A 15,077-nucleotide genomic window follows, 5' to 3' on the forward strand; every position below is an offset into this window, starting at 1 on the left:
GAATGGAGGAACTTCCTCAATACTCCCTCCGTCCACAATTGTTTGTCAGGGTAAGGTCATGCACATCCCTCAAGGAAAATTTAATACAAGGTGTAATTTGACTAATATAACCCTACTATATCAAGAATACCAAAAGTCCACATAACTTTTCAATTGAACTACACAATCATTAAGGACAGAATTGGAAAAAAGTGACTAATTATTTCTTGATTGTTTAAATTGATAATTAATTTTGGACATCTATTTTTAGTATACCTGCCAAACAATTGTGGACGGAGGGAGTAACTAACAAAAACATAAATAGATTTGGTTTTTTTTTGTTGCATATGTGATGATCAATAACATCCATCAGCAATCATCCATAGACAATTATACATTAGAATAACTAAGTGTATGCATTAACATAAAGTGACTATGATGAGCAATATAATTACATCCACCAATAATCATCCATCAACAATTATACTAATATAAAGTGATTTTGAAAACAACTTTTTGGTATGTATAATTACAAGTCATGAATTATAAAAGTCATTTAAAAATTGATGATATACATAACATCTATGAGAATTGGATTGGTTAAAGTTGGGATATGTAAAATTTCTGACTAAATCTAAATATGTGTGCCATATTAAGATGTATGGTAATTCAAAGGGCATTTTGTTGTTTAATGTTTAAGGATATTTCAATTTTTAAAGGATATAATTTACAACATTTTGTTGTTACGAAATACTTCATCTACCAAACTCCATTTTAGAATTCTGTGAATTAATTCTATCTAGAAATATAATGGATTAATACCAGATAATTATTACTTAATATTGTATTAATTAGTTTTTTTAATAATATTTAAATTTAGTGAAAGAGTAAAATTGTAATTCAACTTTGAAGTTAAGATCTTCCCACTTATAATAATATATGATGATGATGTAATCATATAGTTTAAATTCATATTTCAAAGTTAACAAGATATACTTATATTTCAATTCAAATTTAATATGTTTTTTCATTTGAATTCAGTTTGCAAATATAATGACTCGTGATTACAATGCTGATATTATGAAATTGAAGCCTAAAGGATCGAGTCACAATCTAGATTTGTTGACAAAAAAACTTAACAAGTTGAGAAAAGAGTTTGTAAAGAATGAATAAAGGCCTGTTATACAAATCATGTAGCATAGTTTGTTTAAGAAGGTGATGAATAGTGTTTTCTAAAAAATTGATGATAAGTGAGAATGAATAGCTAGATGGAATATTATCAAGTTTTTCTTCTGATGTAAAAAGCAGTAAATTTTTTTGTATTATGAGAATTTTGAAATTCATAGGTGTAGTGTGATTTGTAAATTTGTTGCAAAAAGATTTCCTAGTCATATTGGTTGTGAAGTTTGTCGTTACATATATTAGCTTCATGGTATTACTAAATACCAAACATAGTACTAAATAATATCTCATATAACACATGGATTATTTCTTCTAATACACTTTACCAGACGATCCCCAAGAATCTATAACAAAGAAGTTCCCTTCTTCTTGTGAACCAATGGTGAAACAAGCTTCCTAGAAACTGAGGTAAAAATACATAGGTTGGTGAGTCGAAAAGCTCAAAAACATCAAATTATTTCAAAAAGACAAGAGAGGAAGATCCAGCAACTAACCAGCATCATCTATTCCAGACCTTGAGAAGACCTAAAGTTGTTTGTAAGATATCCATTTTGTAAGCATGGTTAAACATTCTAAAGGTTTCCAAAGAGGAGCCACATGACCTGATCCCTGAAAATGATGGCATACACTACAACTTCACACACTTAATCCACCAAATACCTAAGTTGCGCGAACTCTTCACTTTCGATGTCGCACCCGTGTCGAATTCTCCAAAAATACACTAGTTTTGGAGAATCCAACACACACGTTGACATTTTTGAAGAATCTGAGCAACGTAGCCAAATATCACTAAGGAAATTAAATATAATTGGAAACATAAAAGAGAGTTTATGAGAAGAATTAAAGTGAAAGTGAAGTCAAGAAACTTACCTTCACAGTGGCAAATGTCAAATTATTAGAGTAAGACTTCGTGTAGCTACAGAACAATGGAAATAAAAGATGAAACAACTTAAACCTCTCCATTTAAGGTCAGAAACAAAGGAAGAAACATTTGGTTACCTACCCAGCAACTTGGCCATTTACAATCCATTTCCGCCAATCATCAGTAACTGAGTAGTTAAGTGATCCAATCCATGCTTCAGTTGAAATAAAAGGAATAGTCAAATCATGATCACCACTGCAATTCCATATGTATGCGTATCAGTACACGATAATGACATGGCAATGCCCAGCAATAGAAAAGATCATGAGATTTGTTTTTGCAAATATAACATTAAAATGTAGTTGTCATACCTGTATATAAGTGACCTATAACCTTTGGCGCTAAGATTGGCGTGATATGGTACAACATTGTAGACATTGTATGTGAAAGATAAGTCTCCCCTGCATCGTGTCCAATTTTGAATGGTTCCCTAAAATTGAACTTTTGAATTATTATCACTTTGTTTAACGTGTATGCTTTTATCAAGACAATTGATAAACCTTTCGAACATGAAGAGCCTCTTGAACACTATCATCATTGGCCCAATGAACAGAAAGCTTGCGCCAGTCCTCCTACATTTGTAGGAATAAAATATTCATATGGAAGATTTGTATACCTCCTCTACATTTGTGTGCAATATTGAATGTGTAAGGAACCAAACCAAAAAAAAAAAAAACTATCTAAAATAGAAAAAGATTTTAAAATGTAGTTTAATATCTAAATGAAACTATGGATTATGAACACTTACAAGACATTTAACTCCGGGAAGCACCATTGAATTCTCGAGTTTGTGGAGCTTCGCATAAAGAGATGTTCTGCAGCCAACTGATCTGTATCTCTTTAACGAAACACTATCACAAAGAGGCTCTAGAATGTGTTCTTTATTTATTCCCTCGCATAACTATAAGTTCATGGCTTGTATTAATTTTCATTTGAAATGAGGAAAATGGTGTGCTGCATGAAAAATGAAACAGTGTGAACCTTATTGAATGTCTGAACGCTATTAGAACAAGCTGAATTGTTCGGAGCTATATTCTGATATTCTCCTCTACAGTTGGACACTAACGCCTACAAAGAACACACAAAATTAAAGAGTTAAATGGAAATGCAATAACAAGAAGGAAAGTGATGAAGAAATTGCAGTGGGAAGATCAAAGCAAAAGCAGTATAGGTTTACCTTGTACAGGTCATCAGATAAAAGTCCCATACCATGAGCAAATGGGATCCTATAGTTTAATTCATCTGGATTAATTGTCAAAGGATTTCCAAGTATGTAACCCTACAATTTTTTTCAAGTATGAATTGGCATCTATAATATAACTCATCTCATGTATATGCTCTATAAAAATAGCAGACAGTGCAATTTACAAATAACGTGCCCATTGTGGTTAAGTGCAATTCACAAATAACATGTCCATTTGTGGTTAACATAGACAGAGAGTCCTGCACATACAATTCTATCATCCTTGACATTTTCTTACTTCATTGCCTTATCATATGCACGTAAGCTTGGCTTGGATAAAGTCAGTTGTAATGTTGTATGCATGCAAGCGGAGTGGTTTACTTATCTCATGTAAATTTCAGGGTTAAGTTGCTCGGACCCGGGTATGGATCCAGAGGTCGGATCCTCTATGATCTAAATTTTAAGATTCGGGGATACGAATTCATGTATGATACGAGTGCGGGGATTCATCTTAAAATAATTTCAATATCTAAAAATAGAGTTATAAAACCTAAATTATGAGATATTATATGAAAAACTTGAGGAGAAATATTGATCCCCGAAAGGATATAAAAGGAAAGGAAGTGGCAATAGAAATTCATAGATACTAAGTATTTCATTTTCTTCAGTTTCACCTTAGTTTTTGTTTTGATTATAGAAATCATCAAAACTGTCTGAAATCTCTCCATCGAATTCGGTCAAAGTACCCAAAACTAGTTGACCAGATCGGGTACCGAGCAACTTAGTTTCACGGTGCTACATCCAAATCAAATTCAGTAACCGCATAACATGAAGACGTTATTAGAAAAGTAAGTTCCTTCTCTTACTAATGTGACGGCAAAATTAGGAGGCAGAGGTAGGTCGAAGAAGTATTAGGGAGAGGTGATAAAACAGGATATGACACAACTTCAGGTTATTGAGGACATGACCTTGTATAGGAGGATGTGGAGGACATGTATTTGGGTAGAAGGTTAGTAGGTAGTGTAGTGTTGTCTTGCTTAAAGTGATTGGTGTTTGCCATTGTACTAGTTGTAATATTGTAGTTCTTGTTTTGTACATTTATCATTGCTTATTATTTTTCTCAATAATCTATCCTCGTATGTTGTTATTGTAGTTCAATTATCGCACTATTTTCTTGTTACTTGCTATATTTTCTTCACTATCTCCTTCTTTGTACCTAAATTTGCTACACTTGAGCCAAGGGCCTTTTGGAAATAGTTTCTCTACCTCCACAAGGTAGTGGTAAGCCCCACTTATGAAATTTCACTAGGTATGTTGTTGTATAAGAAGCATACACTGAAAACATGCCTCAAGAAACTAATGGCTACACACAAACAGGGGCGGAGCCAGCAGTATGTCAGGGGGTTCATCCGAACCCCCTTCGGCGGGAAATCTTACTATTTATACATGGTTAAAATTATTTTTTATGTATATACAGTAGATGTCGAACCCCTTTCGACTAGTTCGTATGTTTACTTTTTCAGATTTTGAACCCCCTTATTAAAAATCCTAGCTCCGCCACTGCACACAAATGCTGAGAAGGCTACAATCATCAAGGACCTCGTTAATGAAAGATTAAGCTTCCGCTACATATACTTGAGGCACATATTGCATGTTAGGGATTGCAGTGTGTGCCGCTGGTATATGTTGGTCGCTTGGTATTTTTGGGTAAGCGAGGTGGTTTGGGTTAGTGGAGTAGTTTGGATGACTGGAGTTTGGGTAAGTGAAGTTTGGGATGCATATGGAGTAGTTAAGGGTAAAGGGTTGTCTTGTTGCGGATTGTTTTGTGGAAGTTAGGTTATTGAGGGTTGGTGGATTGTTTGGAAGCAGTTGGATTGGTCTTGTGAAGGGAGGGGTTTGGTGGACCAGATCGAGTACCGAGCAACTTAGTTTACGGTGCTACATCCAAATCAAATTTAGTAACCGCATAACATGACGACGTTATTAGAAAAGTAAGTACCTTCTCTTACTAATGTGACAACAAAATTAGGAGGCAGAGGTAGGTCGAAGAAGTATTGGGAAGATGTGATAAGACAAAATATGACACAACTTCAGGTTACTGGGGACATGACCTTGTATAGGAGGATGTGGAGGACATGTATTTGGTAGAAGGTTAGTAGGTAGTGTAGTGTTGTCTTGCTTAAAGTGATTGGTGTTTGCCATTGTACTAGTTGTAATATTGTAGTTCTTGTTTTGTACATTTATCATTGCTTATTATTTTTTTCAATAATCTATCCTCGTATGTTGTTTATTGTATTTCGACTATTGCACTATTTTCTTATTACTTGTTATATTTCTTCACTGTCTCCTTCTTTGTACCTGAATTTGCTACACTTGAGCCAAGGGCCTTTTGGAAATAGTTTCTCTACCTCCACAAGGTAGTGGTAAGGTTTCCATACATTGTACTCTCCCCAGACCACACTTATGAAATTTCACTAGGTATGTTGTTGTATAAGAAGCATACACTGAAAACATGCCTCAAGAAACTAATGGCTACACACAAATGGCTGAGAAGGCTACAATCATCAAGGACCTCGTTAATGAAAGGTTGAGCTTCCGCTACATATACTTGAGGCACATATCTAGTGTCCAAGCTTGTTTGATTGCACAAGTTAAGGGAGAAAATTTTGCAAAAAAAAAGGTTTTTAATCAGCCACATCCATGTGGTAGGAAAATATGCCTATCTAAGTCACTTAGTGGCACCCCCTCATCAATGTACATGTGTACACACACAACATATGTCTAATACAGTAGCGAAAGACTTCAAAATCACAAACCTTAAGATTAATCATTGGCTTGGTCTTCGCATCATTCCCTGCATGATAAAAACTTCTAATGAATGTCAAAAGTAGAATTACGTGTAGAGTAGAAGTGCATTGAAATCCTTCTAATTGACTTCAGACGGAATACTTGCACAGTGAGGAGGGAACATTGAGCTCTTTATAATACACGCATATACATAGACAAACATTTGAAAGGAGCATAATTCTTTATAGCAATCTATTGTACAAAATTTCTGGGATGAAGAACCTACATCAATGTATGATACATAAAAGAAGAAACAAAGACATCTCATATTGATTCCACCACTTACTGTCACTTCTATAACTTTCTAAGTTAAATGCTGTAAAAGCTAAAATTCATAAAAGCTATGAATTAAAGTGTAACACCACAACTGCAAATGTAATGCAGCAACAATAATATTTTGTGACAACTCTATGATTTTTGTCATTCCTATTATTTACCTTAAAACATTTGAAGTAGCAAAATTTACTGATACTGATAAATATCTCGGCCAAGCAATAAATAAAAGATAATTATGCATTTTGTTGGCCCAAGGTTTCGTAATTTATCTGTTACTTTTTATGATAACAACAAATTGAGAAAATAAATTTTGATTAAATTTTTATCTAATGAAAATTTCTATTACCACAGGAACTAAAACAGGATAAATATGATTATCCATGCATTGATCAAAACTTCTACTTTGTTTCACAATCAATTGACTAGCACATGAATGAAACTACAATAGATCACACATGAACTAATCACTAACCACATCTTACTTCTTAGTATCAGATATATAAACTCAGCCAATAAAACAATTGTCCAAACTACATAGATCCCTTTTTATATAGGTCCAAACTAGCATACAACTCCTAGAGTAGCATTTAGACAAATTCAGTTCATAACTGTAAGACTTTATTTAGTTTTGAACTTCAAAATTTGAGGAAAAATGTTGTAGCATATAATTATTATACGAAATCAAATCTAGAATGGAAGTAGATCAATAAAGAAAGGAATAAGATTAAATTAAATTCTTGATGATGAAGACAAGTTTTCATCCATGAGAACCATACCATTTGATATTGTTTGAACAACAATTGGAACAGTTGTCCCAGAGTACGAGTCACCGCCAATATATATTGGATTTTGAAGGAACTTTGAATGATTAGCCAACCACTACAAAATGCCAAAATACAAATATTATCAAATTAATGCAAAATGTAGAAAAACAGCGTAGAAGAAAAGATGGAAATTGTTATAAAATCAAATCGTGCATGATTAAAAGCAAAAGCTATTTAATTTCAACTACAATGGAAATTTTTTAAAACCAAATCGTCATTCATCTCACTGATAGAGATGTAGGAGAACAACTTAAAATGCAAATAAAAGAGCACAAAGAAACAAAAAGGAAATGAAAGAAATTACCTTTTGAAGAAATTGGTAAGCATGTTCACCAGTTTGTAAATTATTTGTTTGATTTGCCTTTTCAGTTGTTGCATAAGAGAATCCTGTCTTCACTGGCAAATCTAGAAAGATTATGCTTGCCACCTAAACCATTTCATTTATTGGCATTTCAACAATCTAGAATCATTCAAAATTTTATACGTACTTTCTTAAAGAGTAAGGTAAGTGCTCACCTTGGTCCATGAATGGGTATTCAATGATAGAGTAGGTAAACTACCATTATACTCCATATCATCAAAGTGCAGAGGACCTGGATGGTTTACCAAATTGGATTGATTAGTCCTCGCAGCTCTAGGTTTTCAATTATTAATATAATAATGAATATAGTTGTTGTTATGTTTACTACCTATTGTCTATTGTACTTTCATTACGTACCTTTTTAGTTTGTTTTTGTCTTGAGACGAAAGTCTATTAGAAACAGTCTTTGTACCTCATCTGTGAGGTAAAGATAAGGTCTTCTACCCTCCCCAGACCCCAGTCTGTGGGAATAGGGTAGAATGTACGTAGACCTTATCTTTACCTCACAAATGAGGTACAGAGACTGTTTCTAATAGACTTTCAGTTCAAGACAAAAACAAACTAAAAAGTACGTAATGGAAGTACAAGAGACAATAGGTAGTAAACATAACATCAGATAGTAGCAGAACCGTACCACAACCAAATATTACTACCATCAAACTACACGAAAAAACATATATCAACAAAATCGAAGAACAAGAAACTACATGCATAGCACTAAGACTACTAGTAAGAAGCATCAAGACAATGCACTCCTACCTACTAGCACGGACACACTCTTACCTACTAATTTTCAATCTTAATCCGTGTCCTCCACACCTTCTTATATAAGGAGAGACTAAAAATAAACTTATAAAAGGATTACAAAATCAAATCTCTCTGCTACACCGAAGAAAAGGGCTAAAAGAATTTCCAAGTAAACATAAAAATTAAGTGAATACTACAACTACTACTACTTATTATGATGAAGTATATTACCAAATTCCATAGTCAATCCTTCAAGTGAAGAGCAACCAGGTCCACCTGTTATCCATAGTATAAGCGGGTCGGTTTCAGGATCCGACTCTGACTTCACAAAATAATAAAACAGTTGCACTTCCTCACCTTCACCAACTCCTATATATCTATCATACACAGTAACAACACAACAAATTACAAATACCATCTTGTACAAAAAGAATCCAAAAAAAAAAAAAAAAACTTCTTACCCAGTATCTAGTTGAAAAGGAAGAAAACCGAAGCCAGGCAAATACTTGACTAAAGAAGTTGATACATCAAAGTGTGGAGGTGGAGTTCTCTCCAATGGAAGGAAAAAGAGGTAAATGATAAATAGAGGGTATACATATTGTAGATAACTCAACACCAAAATCAGTTTTCCGACTTCCATTTTCTCCTGCGAAACCTTCTGCACTTTCTTTTTTTAGGTACTCTCTTCTATTTATTACGAGTTCCTCGATACTAGGAAATTTTGACTTGTGAGGAATTGTACTATCGAAAAAATTACAAAAATATCACTATAACTTCTATTAAATGTGATCAGGTCCTCTAAGTTTATCACTCTACCTACCACCAGCCGGTCTTACATCAATTTTTTTAAGAAAATGATTAAAATGGTCCGAGCCTCCGAGGGTTGAGATTATTTGATCCTTGATGTATTCACTTGATGTTATTTTTTATTACTGGTTTTAAGTTTCTAGTTTTAAAAATATTTTTTAAACTTATTGTACTTACCAAATTCTTCAAAATCATTGTTCTAAGGGGTCGTTTGGTTACTGGTTAGAGTTATACAGGTATTAGTTATGCAGGTATTAATTATGCAGGGTTTAGTTGTGCATGGTTTAGCTATGCGAATATTAGCTATTGCAATACATGAATTATTAACTATTGAATATTGAATTTGTTGTAAATTAGTAATATATATTATTAACAAAATAATAATACATATAATTAAATATGTTGAATATATTTAATAATATATATCGCTAATATTCGATTAACTATGTGCCGTCAAAATTCATACAACCAACTTCTAATATTAATAAAATATTTATATTTACATAAATAAATACAAACTGTACGTACATATATATAGAAAGAAATAAAAAATGTTTGTATATAAAAACAAATTGAAAAACAAACGTAGTAAGGAAAACTGTAAAGTTCTCAATTAAAAAAAAAATAAAAAATATTAATAGGGTAAATATGTAATAATACCCACATAACTTATTCCACCTACTATCCCACACAACTTATACATAGATTCCTTCATAAGTTATGTTGGTATTAATTATGTAAGACAACAAAAAACACAACCAAACACCATATAAATATATACATGAATAATTTTTATACAACATTCAAAATCGTATCAATTAAACATGGTATAACTTATGTTGACCTTTATACCTAATACAAAACATCTACCAAACATAATAAAGCTAATGCAACTTTTTATATATGAATAAGATGTGTCTTATACCCAGTAACCAAACGGCCCCTAAGTGTTTTAGAAATACAGGTTAATAACAATTATTCCTACGATGGCAACAAGCATAGAAGCAAAAAACAAAATCACGAACAACAACTGCTTGGGTTGTGGCATTTGTAAATGAAAAGAGCTAAGCGATAAAAATAGGCCTCAACAATTGCCACGTGGACATATGACTTGACATAAAGATACGCACATGGTAAGAAACAATTAATGCGAAGAGATGCGGATCGAATCATAAGGTTTTTGAAAACGAAAGAAAGCTTAATCAACCTAATTAACTTGTCTTCAATTAGAGCTGTCAAAATAGGATTGATCTGTTAAGTCGGTTCAATTCAATTCTTGAATTATATAAGATTGGAATTAATTTTTTGGCTCATTTAGAAACGAGGCTTTTAGGCTTAACCTTATTTGGACCGCTAGCCTCGTAGGCTCAAACCGCGAGGCTTAGAGGCCAGTTCGTGGGCTATGAATATTAAAAAATATTTATTATAAATATTTCAGTAGTGTTTTATTTGTAAAAAATTTATTAATAAATATCTAAAAAATATAAAATCAAGTCTAACTCTTTTGTAGATCTTTTATATTCTAGGGTCATTAGCCCATTAAAATCAAACATATTTTTGTTTTTATACCTAATTTTTCATTTCCCCTTTGTTGTCTTGTTTATGAAAAATTGATTATGTAATATTTTTTGCTCGGATGAATCTTACAATATTGTATCATGGCTATTATGTATTTTTGTAGTATTCAATGAAATATGTAATTTATAAATTAATTTTTATTTGTATTGATGTCATGTTCATCAGAGATCAGCGTTCGATACTCTTAGATACTCTTTCTAAGACATCAATGTTGTTCATTTTTTGGTTGAAGGGCCGACTCGTCCCAACCGTGACCCGCTTAGGACTGGGTTTGGCTGTTATTTTATAGGCCCTTTAATTAAAGAGTAAATTTTAGGTTTAGCAAACATAAAAACCATATTTGTATAGTATAACTATAGTTTGTATAATTGAGCTCCATAGCAAACATAACGTTTGTTATGGCTATTAATCTGTATATTTTGGTATACATATACATAAAAATTTGTATTTGTATATTTCGGTATACAAACTAAAACATAATAATTGTATATAAACAAAATTGGCATTCTATTTTGCACGTCAAATTGAAATAAGGCCACCTTTTGATTGCAGCCAAGGCAAGAATGCCACAAATGGTGTTTAGCAACCTGAAGCAAATGTTTTCCCTATCTCATATATACAACACATATGTATACCAAATGGGTCTATTTGTATATTTCGGTATACAAATGAGATGACAAAAAACATGAAATGTTTGTTGCGAATTACAAATAAAAGAAACTATGGCTATAACATTTAATTTGAATTAATAATTTGCTATTTCATATAATTTTTCCTTAATTAAAAGGGTCAACCCTCCTAATCCATTTAACTCTCTAGTCCGTTAGGGTTGAATTGGATTGGATTGGATCAGCCTATTTTGACAGCTCTATCTTTAATCTTATTTTTATTATCTAACTTTATTTGCACCTATATGATTTTTCCGACAAACAAATGTTGTATGTGACTTGTACATATCATTCCTTTAAAACCTTGAGACTTTTTCCTAAATCAAACACATAACCCCATGGAAGTTCAAAAATATATATAAATGAATAGCTTTTATGATTGGTTTTTAACCATTGATCTCATTATTATTGATAGAATTGACTTGTAATTTTGCAAACCTTTAACTCAACTATGTAAATTAAAGAGGAGCAATAGCAATAATTTCTCTCTTAATATACATAGTGATCGAACAAACTATTCAGATGGTACTTCTTTGACAGGCTTCCCTTTCTCTCTTAGCTTGGCGATGGACTCTTTCATAGCCTCCTTTCTCCTCTTGCTAGCTAATACTTTAGCCAACACACCACTCACATTTGGATCCTTTTTCTCCGTTGGCGGGGGTGGTGGAGGCCTTCTTGCAGCGGCATTTGCATTGTTGTTACCTCCATTCAGCGCCGCCGCTACTCCAGCCAAGCTCAAGGCCAAACTTCTGCATAAATGCCATATATTTTCAATAATATCAGCATTTCTTAGCGTTGTACTGCATGTCAGCTAATTTTATAGTATTAGACTACCTATTATTACCTATATATATATATATATATATATATATATATATATATGAACTTCTCATTTTGCATATTTGTAGTGCTATGCCTAGTATTTTTAACTGACTACATCATATCATATAGATCTAATCCAATTGACAAGACTGATAGAAACCATGGGAATTTCATAATGTATAGTATTGTATCGTATTATATTATTTTATCCATTTTACATAATGTGTACATCAACAATTTGAATGATAAGCCTACACGATCAAAAACGGATAGAGCCGTAGGGAGAAGAGTTATTATGAAAATGTTGGGTAAAAAATAAAAATATATGATTATTAAATAATTAAGTAAAGACAAAATGAGAAGAAAATATTAAGAAAACGACACAATGATATACCAAATCAGTGGCTACACAAAAATGAGACTTTTCATCGTTACCTAACAATAGATTTAAACGGTACAATACAATAAAATTTAAGTAAAAAATCAAAACAAACATTGTATTTAAACTAACAATACAATACGCAACGGATAACAACCATTATATTCAAACAAGCTAATTAAGGTGTATGGTCTAGGATTAGATTCATCTCTACAAGACTACAACATATATTGTCTTCATTCTTTTGGGAGTTGGAAGACAAATAATTAAATAATTAAACGTATAGCTAACCTGCGAGAGACATTAATCTTTGCGTCCAATTGACAAGCCAAAACTTTAAAAGAACTCAAACGGGCATTCTTCTTGGTTGATAGTGAGGTTAGTGTAGCTGCTGCTGTAGGGGACACTGACTGAGCCATAATTTTGGTATGTGTGTGTGCATTTGCTTGGTCTAAATGAATTGGACATTTCTATAAGTCAAGATCGAACACGTACCACACAAAACAAGAAATGTTCTTATGTGGTTTTAGGGATAATACTAAGCATTTGGCATTCAAATTTTATTGGTTGCTTCTTGATAACTTCTTTTTTGGTGGACCCCAACTTCCTTATCTATTTTATTTCTATCTAGCTACACCAAAGGCTACAAAATACCCTAAACCATTCAAAATAAAATTAAACGGATAATTTTAGAATATTCTCTTCCTAATTTCTTATGAGGATTATGATATTGCTAGTGAATATTTATGTGCTTTGTGCAGTTATAAATTACAAAAAATATGTTATAAATATAAAAATACCTTATAAAACACTAATTTCTTGTGTAGATTATGATATTACTAGTGAATTAATATTTATGTGCTTAGCCTGATTATTATAAAATAGAAAAGTATGTTATAAATATAAAAAGGAAAAATTATGCGGTTAAGCAAACTTATACTATTTAACTAGGGTACATGGCCGCGCTTCGCGCGAGGGTTAAAAGATATGTGTTAAAATATTTTTTCTTGTAGATTAATTATATCATTATATTTTCCGAGCGTATCATTATCTCTTTATTTGAAATGATACATGCTCTATTAAAAATTACTTTATTTCCATTGCACTGAATGGGGAATTGTTAGTATGTTTTGATGGTCCTTCTTGTTTTTTTATTAAGATGCCAAAGAGATTGAACTTTTATATTGTAATATCTATCATGAATACTTTTGTGAATGTAATTGAAATGTTTTTCAATGTAAAATAAAAGGAAGAAGGGTGGGATAGTGCCCGATTGATTGAGCGTCTTACAACCCGTCATGCACCCGCCTCCAATAGATGACTAGCTATTATATAAGTGTTGATCTAAGCCCCTGCGCAGGGGCTCGGCTCCCGGATTCATGTCTGGCCCTTCCTGGGTCTGGATCACAGTATACCAGCGACTTTGTCCTTGAATTCATTCTATTTCATATCCACCGATCCATGGAAGAGACCAAGGAAGAGTAAGATAGATTTAAGGCCGGCAGGCGGGTCTAGAATAGATTACCCAACGGGTCCCGATTCGCACCCGCGGGTCAAAGAAGACCAATAAAATCTCGATTCAGCATAAGCAAGGGATGAGAGAGGCCTTACGAGGGCTCTTTCCCACTTAATAGATTCATTCCTTCGTTACGGCGATTGTGGGTACCTGCCGTTCAGTATTAGATTGATTTTTAGAAAATATATTCTCTAATAAAAAGATATTTCATCTCCCTATTACATTGAAATCAATTCATAAAAAACTTCATGTCATTCTTCTCTGTGTATATATTTTTTCAATCACTCTTGTTCCTTTCTGAAATATGCAATTCGCTATTGCATAATATTTCCATACATCACTTTAACCGCTTTGCTTGATTTTTCAGTTGCATTTGTATTTAACAATAAATGTTTTGTTAATTGTATAGAAGTACAACTTAATATAGTTATGAATATTATCATTAATATTTTACCTTGACAATTCTCCGAACTAATTTGTTGGGGATGATCCATGATTTTTTTTATCCATTGTAGTACTTTTGTATAAGTATTTGTCAAAGTCAAACTAAGGATAGAGTGTTGCAATAAAATGTAATTTAAATATAATAATATTGAACATTTGAAAAACTAACCTTAATTAACCACTATGAGTAGATGGTGACTATGAAGATAAATGGTGTGTCTTGATGTTTTTAATTTTGTTTGTGGTATTTATACCACTTTTTTTATTTGTTGGTTGTGCTTTCCATTTAATTGTTTAAATGATGAATTCATTATTTGAATTTGTTAAATGTTTGCGTAAAGATAAGTGTCAAGATTTTGATAAATAATTGGAGGAAAGTTGGGGATTTGGTTTGATATTTATTTATTATGAAAGATCTATTATTAATTTATTATGTAAATATAGTAAATGAAAATGTGTAGAGGATTAGTTTAGGATGGTGTAATTGTATAAAAAGTAATTCATAAATATGCAAGTTCATCAACACATAATGTTACATGATT

At 32.3% G+C, this 15,077-nt stretch overlaps 2 protein-coding genes across 2 annotated transcripts; both read right to left on the bottom strand.

Annotated features, from left to right (window-relative positions):
- Positions 1–1,671: 1,671 nt before the first annotated feature.
- LOC125823427 (serine carboxypeptidase-like 13) lies at positions 1,672–8,984 on the bottom strand. The gene is made up of 14 exons (XM_049502813.1): positions 8,783–8,984; positions 8,553–8,698; positions 7,730–7,806; positions 7,518–7,640; positions 7,166–7,268; positions 6,083–6,120; positions 3,261–3,362; positions 3,065–3,151; positions 2,832–2,984; positions 2,584–2,655; positions 2,395–2,513; positions 2,165–2,278; positions 2,032–2,077; positions 1,672–1,770 (listed from the first exon to the last, which is right to left on the bottom strand). Exons 1-14 carry the CDS (start codon positions 8,959–8,961, stop codon positions 1,687–1,689), a joined length of 1,443 nt encoding a protein of 480 aa, XP_049358770.1. The 5' UTR covers positions 8,962–8,984; the 3' UTR covers positions 1,672–1,686.
- A 2,899-nt stretch (positions 8,985–11,883) lies between these two features.
- On the bottom strand, positions 11,884–13,052 carry LOC125823443 (uncharacterized). The gene is made up of 2 exons (XM_049502827.1): positions 12,867–13,052; positions 11,884–12,123 (listed from the first exon to the last, which is right to left on the bottom strand). Exons 1-2 carry the CDS (start codon positions 12,992–12,994, stop codon positions 11,889–11,891), a joined length of 363 nt encoding a protein of 120 aa, XP_049358784.1. The 5' UTR covers positions 12,995–13,052; the 3' UTR covers positions 11,884–11,888.
- Positions 13,053–15,077: the final 2,025 nt, after the last annotated feature.

The sequence above is a fragment of the Solanum verrucosum genome, unplaced genomic scaffold (assembly GCF_900185275.1).
Source record: "Solanum verrucosum unplaced genomic scaffold, falcon-dt-bn FXZP01000012.1, whole genome shotgun sequence".
In the NCBI taxonomy this organism is placed as follows: domain Eukaryota; kingdom Viridiplantae; phylum Streptophyta; class Magnoliopsida; order Solanales; family Solanaceae; genus Solanum; species Solanum verrucosum.